Source organism: Phacochoerus africanus, chromosome 1 (assembly GCF_016906955.1).
Source record: "Phacochoerus africanus isolate WHEZ1 chromosome 1, ROS_Pafr_v1, whole genome shotgun sequence".
Lineage (NCBI taxonomy): Eukaryota > Metazoa > Chordata > Mammalia > Artiodactyla > Suidae > Phacochoerus > Phacochoerus africanus.
The window spans coordinates 276628975-276640810 of record NC_062544.1 but is presented as its reverse complement, the minus strand read 5'-3'; the positions used below and the strand labels follow the sequence as shown (position 1 = coordinate 276640810).

Here is an 11836-nt window from a genome sequence, read left to right as displayed (position 1 = left end):
AAAAGCTCCCGCAGCGTTCTGCTGGGAACACTGGGACGCTTCAGGTCCGGGCCCCCCGCGAGGCTAGTCCGCAGTAGAAGCCTAGAGCAGCCCAGGAGCTGGATGTGGCTGGGCGACCGTCTCAGAGAAGAAAGTGAAATCGCAGCAGCGCAGGGGACCTTCAGCCCTGCCGGGGACCCGAGGCCAAAGGCAAGGGTCTCACCCTGGAGGCCCCAAATTCTGCGCACACAGAGGAAAAATTTCACTTTCAATTAACATAATCCTCGAGGGAAGGAAAAAGGAGTTTCGGATAAGGCGTCAGAAAATAAAAATAACAAGTGAGTTGTAAGAAGCACCTGGAGGATGTGCTCTGAACGTGTTTTAAAGAGAATGTATGTTTGTCAGGGGGAGAGAAAAAGAATTCTCTAGGATGAAAACAGCAGAACTGTCCCCAACCCGCCCCAATGGATGGAGCGCTGCACCTCCTCTCATCCACAAGGCTGGAAAACACCTGACTTACTTTAAATTTTATTTAAAATCTCACCACTCGATCATTTATTTCATTTTTGCAACCAAACAAGTAATAAATATTATTTAGCACTTTTTTTTCTTTTTACAAAAATAAAACAGATGATACACTCTCTGCAAGGGGCAGTGATCAGAGGAGGAATGTTACGTGGCAGATGCTGTGAAGCCCATATCGCAACACTGGTAGCGCCCAGGTGGTTTGCACGGGGGCAGGATGCACACAGAGGAGTTTGTCATTTGTGTTAAACTGGCAAAAAGAAACTGATAGAAAGGAAACCCAGCTTAGACTCCGGTGGGGCTGGCAGTCACGTGAGCAAACAGCTTAGCAGCGCACACTTACCTCATTATTGATATGATATTTACACATTCAAGAAAGGAAAAACATTAAAAAGCCAACACAACTCCCAAATAACCCAAACCATCTTCACAGCAACGTCCTTTGAGTTCTGTCCAACCCTCAGGTACCAAAATGACTGCCCCCAATCAGCTAAGAAGCCAAATCACTTTGTGCTCAGAGATAGAAAGAATAGGGAGGGGAAGGGAGAGTCTATTTTAAAGAAACTAGAAAAACATCGGCACCCAAAGTCAACAGTTTCAGGTTATTCCAATTCACAAGTGGTTCTATTCTGACCGTCTATAAAGCTTGCTGGTACTGTTGAAAAAGGAACACCGATAGATTTATTAGAAAACCACAACCCCCAAACCAATAGGAGCCACAAGGAGGAACGGCAAACAGTTCTCAAAAAGTTGTGGGTTTATCCAGATATGGAGATGGGACTCGATAGTAAGTGCTTCTGGTACCAAATACCAGCTTCTAACTAACTCGAGGCTCCTGGCCCTGGGCCAGGGACCACCCTTGAGGGTGAAGCCGGACTAGCCGCTTCTGGTGTGCGGCTCGGCTCCCAAGATTCTCCGACCCGCCAAGAAAGGAGAAGGGAGAGAAAGCCCCCAGCGCTCTCCTCTCTCACCTCCTCCCCGGTATAACGAAGTGCTGCCCAGGGCCGAAGGCGGCCAAGTTCGGAGGAAAACCACAGTTTTTAGAATCACTTCTTTTTTTTTGCGGGGGCATAGGGGTGGGGGGAGTTGGAGGAAGGGGTGCAGGTAGCGGTGCTTTCTTATAAAACGGTGTTTACCGGAGTGGCGCGGTTTAAAGCCAGAGAGGGTTGAACCCGGTCCCAGAGCAAATGCCCCTCTCACTCCCCCACCGTTCGATGCGCGCCTCCACTGCTTCGGTTCCTGGGTGCTGGAGTCCTCGCCATTGTCCCCACCCCCCAGCCCACGGTGCTGCACTCCTCTTAGGAACTGAGCTCCCAGTACCCAGAGCCGGCCAGTCCTTGCTTCCCCGAAGCCTCCGGGCCCCCGCCCCACCCCACTCGCCAGAAAGCGCCTGCAGCGGCCAGCTCACTTGGCGTCGGAGGTGAGGCGCGGCAGGCTGCCGGCGCCCATGGCCGACACGTGGTGGTGCGGCGGTGGCACCTGGCACATGCTGCAAGGGCAAGGCATGCCGCCCCAGTGCTGGAAGCCGCCACTGCCCCCGCTGCTGCCGCCCCCGCCCCCTAGCGGGGCTGCTGATGCCGCCGATGGAGACTTGAGCAGGCCGTGAGGGGGCCGAATCGAGCCAACAGATGACAACCCGGAGCCGGGCAGGGAGGCGCTGGACACCGCGGCGGCGGCCGCAGCTGCAGCGGCGGCGGCCGCGGCCGGAGGCAAGATGGGGTGGTGCACGGCCGGGTGGTGCGCTGCGTGCGCGGCGGCCGCGGGGTGCGCGGTGGCCGCGGGCAGGGGCGCCGAGTGCGCCAGGCCGCCGCAGGCCGATGGGTGGAAGCCGGCGTGGTGGCCGCCGTAGATCTCGCTCACCAGTCGCTTCATCTCCTCCAGCGAGTTGGTGAGCATGAGGATGTAGTTGCGCGCCAGCAGCAGCGTGGCGATTTTGGAGAGCTTGCGCACGGACGGGCCGTGCGCGTAGGGCATGACCTCGCGCAGCCCGTCCATGGCGATGTTGAGGTCGTGCATCCGCTTTCGCTCGCGGCTGTTGATCTTGAGGCGTAGCTGCTGCAGCTCAGGTTCAGTCATCTGTTTCTTGTCCTTCTTGGTGGACGACGCAGCCGCTGACGACGTGGACGACGAGGTGCTGGACGAAGATGACTTGAAGCCGCCGCCGCCCAGTTTGTCCCCCGGGTGCCCGCCCGCTGCTCCCATGGCGCCGCGCAACTCTGTGCTCAACTCTGGCGGGCAGTCGCTCGGTGTGGACGAGGACACGGTGCCCCCCGTGAAGCCGCTGCCCCCGCTGCCCTTGCTCCGGGCTGGCAGAAAAAGGTCATCGGGGTCTGGCGACGATGGGCGGCTAGACACCAGGCTGGCGTCCGAGTCCATGGCCCCGAGGGATAGGCGCAGCTCTCACGCGGTCCTTCCTCCCTGGGCACTCAGAGCTTCCACGGACGCCTACGGCGAAGAGAAGAAGAAAAGCGAGAGAGACAGAGAGACGGAAATCGAGAGTGAGATCGAGAGGCGCTAGGTCAGTAAGAAAGAAACGCTATTCCCGCCTGCATCACAGCGCGGGATCCAGGCGCAGGTGGCCAGTCTCTCCGGGTCCATCTCTCTGTTTCTGGCCTTCCTTCCTGAGCCATGCAGGTACTTTTAAGTAACCTCTCTCTTTCCCTCCCTGCCACCTCCCCTCCGCTCTCATCCACAGGTTGTTAATCCCGGGAGAATCGGATGCTTCTCTGTGAGGGTGGCATTTCAGAGGCTTTGTGCCTTCTATTAGGAATGGGGAGTCTGGATCTCCAGGGCTGGAATAAACGAATGGCAAGTGAGGGCTTTTCTTGGGAAGGGTGGGCTAAAAAAGAGAACTATGTATTTGGTTCCTCAAACGCATCCACTTTATCTCCATCAGCACCGCGCAGCAAACACACGCACGGAGACCGGCACTCAGCGCCCGCGCGGGGTTCGGATTCCACGCGCTGTGTCGGGGACCCGCACGGGGCTCGCCAGCTGACTAAGGACTCGAGCAGAGGAAGCAAGTGTCGCTGGCCCCGATTTCTCGCTTTGGGGCGAAGGGGATGCTGCGGCGAGTATGGGGAGGATCAGGGCAGCGAAGCCGCTCAGGAGAACTGGCTGGCAGGAGCGGAATCCGGGTCCCCTCTAACGGAGCTTCCCGATCACCGCCGAAGTGAGGGGCGTCTGTCCCCGGGATGTAGCCTAGAGTCGCTGGGGGGTGGGGGTGGGGGTGGGGGCACTTACTGTGGGTGCAATTACAGAAGCTGGTTCCCCAAAGCCGCAACAGAGAACCCGGCCCGGGCGCCGATGTCGCGTTGGTCTATGATCAGCATCCGCACCTTTCCGGGTTCGGCGGGTTTTTATAGCCCGGTGGTGGCGGCGACCGCGGCGGTGGCCGAAGCGGGGGCGGGGAACAATGTGCGGGTCCTGGAGGGGCCGCCGCGCCAATGAGCTGGGCCGGCCCGGGGGGCTGGGAAGCTGATGTCATCCGGGCTGATTCCGCTCAATGAAACTCGCCGGACCCGGCACACGCCTCCTCCCAGCGCCCAGCCAATGGGCGCCGGCGGCCGGGAGATTCTTAGGGAGGGACTGGAGGAAGGACCCCGAGAGGGCGTGTGAGAGGCAAAGGGGAGGAGGAGGGCAGGCTCTCGGGGGAAGTGCAGAGGGCCGAACGCGGTTGGGAGCGAGGGAGAGAGGGAATATTGTCAAATGTCCAGGAAAATACGGTCCCGTCGTGAGGCTAGGGGATGGGCTGGAGGCTCTGCACACTTACTAACCGGATACCCATGGCGTTCGGATCTTGGGGATCCGTAAGGCCAACCCAGGCGACCCAGGAGTTGGGGCTGGAATCTCCTCCTTTGCTTTGCTTCACTCTCTCTCTGCGTTCTTGCCACCTGTTCCCATCTTGTGGGTTTCAGCAGCACGTGCACATTTTGAACCCCAAATGTACCGGATAAACCAGACACAAAGCTCCTACTTTCTTCATACTCTAAGCGCGCTTCTGGGAGGTGGTGGCTGCCGCAGCTTGGCCGGCGGCCGGTAGCGCCCCCACCTGGGGGCAAGGGCCTCGCCAGGGAGCAAGCCGGCACGGAAGGAGGGGACAAACTCCAGAATGCTGTTTGGAAGGAAATCCCAACTCTTTATAAAGTTGACGATGGTATAGACACAGGGAAGCGGTATTTCCGCGTAGTAACCACGCTAACAACACAAGGCGAGAGTCGAACTCAGGGTGAAGCACCCCCTCACAGCATGGGAACTACTAGATGAGGGTATTTTTTGCACCATCTTTAAGGTGGTCAGCACGCCCTGGGGTAGGGGAGCCAGGCTGGTTTGTCTGCCAAAAAAAAGGCGCAAGCTTGGGTAGAGACCTCCACACCCGCGGGCCAGACGGTGAGATCTGACCACTCGCTGCAGCATTTACCAGTCGCTGCCTGGCTCTCAAACCCGGAACACCTTGACCACGAAGAATTAAACCCGGTCTAGAGAAGCGACCAGCTGAGGTGGTTACGTGGTGCTAACGCCCCCACCCATTTTAAAGATGGGAAAATCGAGAGACTGTGTGGGCAGCAAGCCTACCAGGGGAAAAATGCTGACCAGTTTGCCGCTCAGCCTTGCCTGGACTGCAGATGGGAGAGTTGGCGGTTCCTTTATAACAGAGGCAGCTGACATCTCCCTGACCTCTAAGATTTTCCCTATTTGTTTGCTTCTCCGGATTCTGGACCCTAGCCCTTTATACTGCAGATACACAAACGGGTCCCATTTCTCTCTCTCAGGGACTGTTACTGTCCTCACGTTACCTCCGTTGTTTGGAAACTTTTAATTTGTATGCAGGGCTTTTAAAAACCAGGCAAATTTAGCAAGCAATTCGCCTTCAAGTAGCAAAGTTACAAAATAAACAAACACAGAAAAGAAACCGGCGTTATTGCTCTCACTTCCTGGATAAGCCTTCCAGCCCCATCTACACCAGGAAACCCAGCGGACTCTCCCCTTTGCCCCAGTCTCATGCCTTCTGGGGCTTTATTTTTCAACCCGCGTGTTTCCCAGCTGGCTCTGCAGCCATCCGTTAAATATGTGTTTAAAACATGAAGAACTGAAGCGTGGAGATGTGTCGTCCAACGGTTACAGAAGATGACCCACAACCGTTCAATTAGGCGAATCTGTCACTTGGAAGAACGCCGGGAGCGGGGGTGGGAAGCAGGAAGAGCTCGGGTATTTGAGGATCATTCCTTTGGGCTTTCCGGGCCACTGGCAGTGAGGACATTCGTGGGGGTGTGAGCTGTGAGCATCAGCCGGGCTGTGGACTTGCGAGCACGCCTGTGTGTCTAATAAACACCAGCAGGCGCAATGCGTGCGCGCCTGGGTCGCGGCCGCTGAGGTTAGCCCAGCGGGCGGCACGTGTCCCGTAGCCCCGGTTCCTTCTTTTGCTGCTTGCCACGGGCGACTGTCCGGCGACCAGCGGTCTGCGAGGGTGCGCGGTTGATTACGCGCTTGCAGCAGAGACTGGAGTCAAAAGCAGGGTCGAAGATTGACGGGCCCCTTCAGGCACGGCGCGAGTTTAGAGCCTGGGAAGGCAGAGTCCGGAAGCAGGAGAGCTGGCTAACTCGCCAAGTTCCTGCGTGGACGCCCATCAGGACGCTGCGGGTCCCAGCTCCGTGCCACCGAGCCGAGGCGCTGGTGGCCGTTCGCGGGCAGCGCAGCGGCACCTCGCGGTCCTCACTCCCCGCTCCCGGAGCTCAGGCTGGCAGCTCAAAGCTGCGGGCCCTTTCTCCGGGAGTGTCCTTCTCCAACATCCTCCCGTCATTGGAGTTGCTCCGGAGGAGGTGGGAGTGGTGTGTGTCCCCTGGGTTTCTTTAGCCCAGGGACAAGTTGGTCGCTGTACGCTTCTCGAGGCGTCTCAGACTCCTCCTACCCCCTCCAGGAATAATCGGGAACTGGAGCTTGGCCACTGGCGCTTGCCCTCAGGTGGGTCCTAGAGGCATCCTGGCACTTGTCCAGGCCTTGCGCCCGGCGCCTGGTGTGCGCGCCCTGGGAGTGTCCCCTGCACCACGGTTCCCACCCGCGCGCGCGCGCTGCTGGGCCACATCCTCTTCCCGCGAAATTGAGTGCTCACTCGCCGAGGCTAATGGGCTCGGCCCCGGGAGTTCCTGGCTGGCCCAGACGTCCTGGAGCTGCCGGCCTCCTCCGTCAAAACGGAAGACGTGTTTTTCCCTCTTCTTTGTGTTTCCCTCCCACAAAAGGCCGGGTGCGTGTCGGGGCCGGCCTTTGCTCAGCCGCCTGGCAGCCCGGGTGGAGCTTGTGCCAAACCGGCCGGGGAGGGCTTGCGCGGGGCTCCAAAGGCTCAGACCTCCCACTGTTTCCCGGGTTCCTCCCGGGCCTTTCTTTCCCATTCGGGTCTTTCCCATCTCCGAGTTCCTGCGCACATTCAGGCAGAGTCTCGGCCCGGCTGCCAAGGAGAGCGGCGTCCTTGCGCAGGGCGGGCCGGGGCTGGCAGTGGGGAGGCGAGGCTCCCGGAAAGAAAAGAAAAAAGCATTTCGGCCAGCGCTCCCGATCCGGAAACCAGAAGGAATGCCTAGTGCCAGCGTTTGGCGCCCAAACGTGAGCTATAAGACCTCTTGGAAAGCAGAACTCTGCAAACAAATACTTTCTGTCGTCCTTGGGAGACTCGCCTTCCAGAGTCCACCAGGGCCATCCCTGCCTCCCCCCGCCGTGGCGCCTAGCACAGTGGAGGGTGCTCGGTAAATACTTTGGAAGGCACACACCTGCAAATGTACACACGGGCTGGTGTGAAACCCAATCGGTAAAGTTCTTGTAAATGTGGTCCCGGGTGTGTGTGTGTGTGTGTGTGTGTGTGTGTACTTCTTTGGTTTACACAATAAACCAAGAGGTCTGTAATCTAGATTGCTGTCCTTATGGGGGCTTTTAGAATGGCAGGGGAAGTGACCGCCCCCTAATGACCACTTGGAGGTGGCCTAAGCTGTGCCAGGCACTTGGTCTTGACAGATTTCATCTCACTTAACAGCTCACTGGCAGTAGCAGCGAGATATTAGTTCTTCCCATTTTCCAGGTGGCAGACTTGATGCTCATAGGGGCGTGGGCATTTGCTCAAGGTCCTCTGAGCAGAGGGGCAGGTCCAGGAGAGGCAGCATCTCGATGGAAGTAGCCGAGGGGTAGGCACCAGAAACTTAGGGATCTCAGGTCGGGTTGTCTACTTTCAGTCTCAGATTCTTGTTCCTAAAAGGGGCTTCTGGAAACTACCTGTGGCCTCTAATGTGTGTGTGCTGTGAGATTTGAGAAGGTGAGAAGGTTGAATAACATCCTCCCTTTGTAATTTTTCCATCCTGTGAATAAGACTCCAGCTGTTTGGATGACTGTGAGGCTTTGAGAACAGAGGACTCCCTGCCCTGGCCTGGCTCAGGCTTGGGTGTCCGCAGAGGGTGGGCCTGGGGAGAATTCCAGAAGAATGTCCGGGAGCTTGAGCTGGGTGCTGTACCCTGGAAGCTAGAGGGAAACAACAAACAAAAAAAGCAGCCAAACAAACCCCCAAACCCATAGCCCCTTCCCTTCAGTCAATCCCTCTATCTGGATCACCCCCCTCCATCAAGCCCATGACTGTCCCCTGCTCCTAAGCATCCCTGCCATTGCAGTTAACATGCCCCCCAAGGTTGCAGTGGAACGACCTTGGGATGGGCATGCCAGTGACCTGGAACTAACTTTTATAGACCTCAGTTTACAAACCATTATCTCACCAATAGCCCTTTGTTGTTAAGAGGAAGGCCTGTTGTTCCCATTTTACAGATGAAGCTACTGAAGACCAAAGGTTCCCTGGGCTGAGTTCAACCTCCAGCCCATTGAACCCTAAGTCCCAGGGGCCCGGGTGGCTTATTCTTACACCTCTGCTCACTCTCTTCCCCCATTCTTGAGGTCCCTACACTCTCCCCTCCAATGAGATTAACCCATGGGATAAGGGTGCACAGAGAGATGAATCCAGAAGTGTATCCTGAGGTGGGGTGGGCTCCATTGGGGTATAGGGTGGAGCAGACACAGGGGACCAGAAAGCCCCCGAACCTTTCTGGGGCTAAGACCTTCCAGAAGGGGACACAGCAGGCTTCTGAGCTGGGGAGAGAATCTTCCAGGCTGCAGGTGACACACATCTGCACCACCAGTTTCTGGAGATGGGTCTTGTGTGTGCTGCCTGAATCAGGGACAGCTTAGGAGCGGATGTGCCGGGAAGCTGCCTGCAAGGAGGGCGAGGAGCCTCTCACCTCCGTGATTACCTGTCACTCTGCTCCAAGCAGATGGCTCGCCTTGCGATATTGGAAAATACAGCAGCATGACGTCACCCCGTCACCTTCAGGATCAAGTCTAGAGCCTTAACTCCAACTGCAGAGTCTGGACCTGACCTCTGCTGGCTGCTCATCCTCTCTCCCTCCTTCTCATCCTTTCTCAGAGCACCTGGTGGGCTCTGCACTACCCCAGCTTCTTCCTGTGCCTCTCCACCTCCCCGCTTCCTCCCATCCAGCCCTGTCCTTCACCAGGAGCCTTTCAAGGGATCACCCTCTTCTTGAGCTTCCGTGGTACCCCGAGCACTCTCCAGCCTGCTCTATTAGGAGGGTCTGGCTCCCTCGCTGCAGGGGTGGTCCCTGAGGGTCCTCCCTGCTCTTGCTTTGCATCCCTGGGACCCTAGAAGGGCGGAATAAATCGAAGCAAGGGTCAGTGGTAACAGAGTCACATCCAAAGAATTTCATGGGTGTTTCCACAGGCAACAAAAGCCAAAACTCAGCATCAGAGGTACAAGACTTCTCCCTTATTACACCAGATTCCAACCTGCCTCATGAGGATTACATTGCTCACTCCTATCATGCGGGGGGAGGGTGATGGGCAGTCCCCCACCTTCTTCAAGGCAAACAGGTCATCTTATAACTTGCAGGGCTGGAGATGGGCTCCAGCTGTGCGGATCCACGGCAGCAGGGAAGGGAGAGGAGCGCCGGGTGAGAGTTGCCCAGCTGGACCAGGATCTAGGGGAGATGGCTCGGCCAGGGACCCTCCCCCAAAGCCCCTCCCCCAAAGCGCAGCCGGTGGGGATGACGGTGGGGGGCTACCCATCAAGGCTCCTGGGCCCAAGCCCCCCCCTCCCCCCACTGCGGGAAGTAGCCAAACCCACCAGGAAACTGGAACTCTTGAAGCCTGGGCACCGCAACCACCAACGTGCAAGGCTGGTTGCACGAAGCTTCCGCTGGGTGGGAACCAGCGAGCAAAGCCCGGGGAGAGCCCCGGGCTTTTTGCCCTGTGAGCCTGACCTTGGCCTTGAGCTTAGAGAAGGTGGTGGGAAAGACAGGAGCTGGGCAGGTTCTCTTGCTTCTCCCTCTCCTCTTTCCTTTTCTGCTCTCTTCCTCTCACTTCTAAGAGTCCCTCCTACATCCTTTGTCCTTCTTTCTCATCCCCCTCGAATGCAGATAGAGGATATTACACTCCCGCCCTGCGCCTCGTTATTAAAATGTCTCATGCCTCCTCTTGAGCGCTCCCCACCTGTCTCCAGACCCTTCTGGTCTGGGTCCCACAGCATCAGCCTTGAGGGATGAGGTAGGGGAAGCTCATTAGAAACACAGAATGGCAGGCCCATCCAGACCCAGTGAGACAGAATCTAAACTAACCAAGGTCCCCAGGTGATTCATGGGCACGTTGGGGTTTGAGAGGCAGTTTCCGTCTTTTGAGGGCTCATTCTTAGGTATACTCCTTCCCCCAGAGACCTTGGGACTTCCAGGTCCAGCCATAGACCCTTTCTGGGATTGACAAGGCTACTTCCTGGAGATCCACAACCCCTCCTCTGAATTTGAATCGTGCCTGATCCCTTCCTTTGACCACCTGTCAAATAAAATTCAAAAAGCATTTGAGAAAAAAAGATGCATGAAAAATTGTGAACAAACAAAAAACCCTTGAAATAATACAGAAAGCAAAAGTCACCTTTAGTCCAACTCCCTTCCCCACCCCACCCCCAACAAGTCACTGTCAAAGATTTCGGTAAAGTCCTTTCAGACTCTATATATAGGCTTTGTAACCTCTCTCTTTCATTTCTTAGCATCTCTTGGACATCTTTCCACATCAGTACAAGATCCACCTGACCCCTTTAGAAGTATAGGTCTGTACCAGTCTATCCCTTTTGGGCCTGTCTCTCTTCTGGCTACCTGATAGCGATGGAATAGGCACAGGTGGTTGTAGAAGTCCCAATAGGGGATCATGGATAAAGAAGGAAACCTGAGGGATGTTGGGAGACTACTGTAAGTTCAAGAAAGCCATCAGAACAAGGCAAGCTTGCTTGACTAGTGGAGGTGCAAGAATTGCCTCGGGTCCTTGGGTGGGGGATGGGGTGAGGCGTGCATTCAGATTCAGACAAACGGAGAGCTAGATTTTGAGGACTACCCTTGGCAGATTTGAATACACACCTTACTGGGTACTAAGGAGAAGCTACTACTCCTAGAAAGGAAGAGGGGGGCCTTTCCAACCCCCACTCCCCTTGGATGATAAAACTGTAGCCCACCAGATCCTCAGGGCAGAGCTTCCTTGCCTGCCTGCTTGCATCTCTCACAAGTGTCATATCTTAATAAGTCTGTTTCTTGCCTATCACTTTGTCTCTCACTGAATTCCTTCTGAGCACGGAGGCGTAAAGAACCTGACCCTCAGTGAGTCCAGACACAGGGTGAGTGATTCTAATTTAAAACCATGGGTTTAAGTCCCAAACTGGTTTTTGCCAGGTTCAAGTCCCGGCACATGGGTTTAAGTCCCAATCCATGTTCTGGCTAGGCTCAGGCTATTAGTGCTGTTAGTTTCATGTCCAGCCCTGAGAAGCTGGTCAGAGCCAAACCCCCTGAAAACAGGCTCCTACTGTGTGTGCCCTAGTAGTGGGGGGGACCATGGAATCAGGGCTCCTGCCTGACAGATCTGGGAAGGGGAGCTCCCCTTCTGGGCCCTGCTGGGCTCTCTGCCAGTTGCTGGATCTCTGTGGAGGAGCTGCTCCCTTCCTGTAGGTGTAGTAAGAAGACTGGCTTATTTGCCTGGATTCAGAAGGGCAGGAAGCGCTGACCCATCTGTCTGTGACTTGGATTGGCTCAAAGGAGAATGATTCAAGTGCGAATAGAACATTCCTGAGACCAGGGCGGCAATTCTGTGATTTTATAAGACAGAGTTTTAAACATTCAATTTCCTTTTTCTTTCCCTGTTTCCAACAACAACAACAAAAAGGGTCCATGTTGACTCTAAGGCTAAGTGTGAGCAAAGAAGCTGTTCTGTTTAGGCAATAATTTACAGTTTCCGTCAGAAAAAAGGAGAGGGGGAAGGA

General features: G+C 56.0%; 1 protein-coding gene across 1 annotated transcript; it reads right to left on the bottom strand.

Annotated features, from left to right (window-relative positions):
• Positions 1–1162: 1162 nt before the first annotated feature.
• OLIG2 (oligodendrocyte transcription factor 2) lies at positions 1163–2943 on the bottom strand. The gene has a single exon (XM_047756495.1). It carries the CDS (start codon positions 2878–2880, stop codon positions 1909–1911), a length of 972 nt encoding a protein of 323 aa, XP_047612451.1. The 5' UTR covers positions 2881–2943; the 3' UTR covers positions 1163–1908.
• Between the last annotated feature and the right edge of the window lie 8893 nt (positions 2944–11836).

Coding starts and splice junctions, on each gene's coding strand:
- OLIG2 (XM_047756495.1), bottom strand. CDS start 2,880: ATGGACTCGGACGCCAGCCTGGTGTCTAGCCGCCCATCGTCGCCAGAC.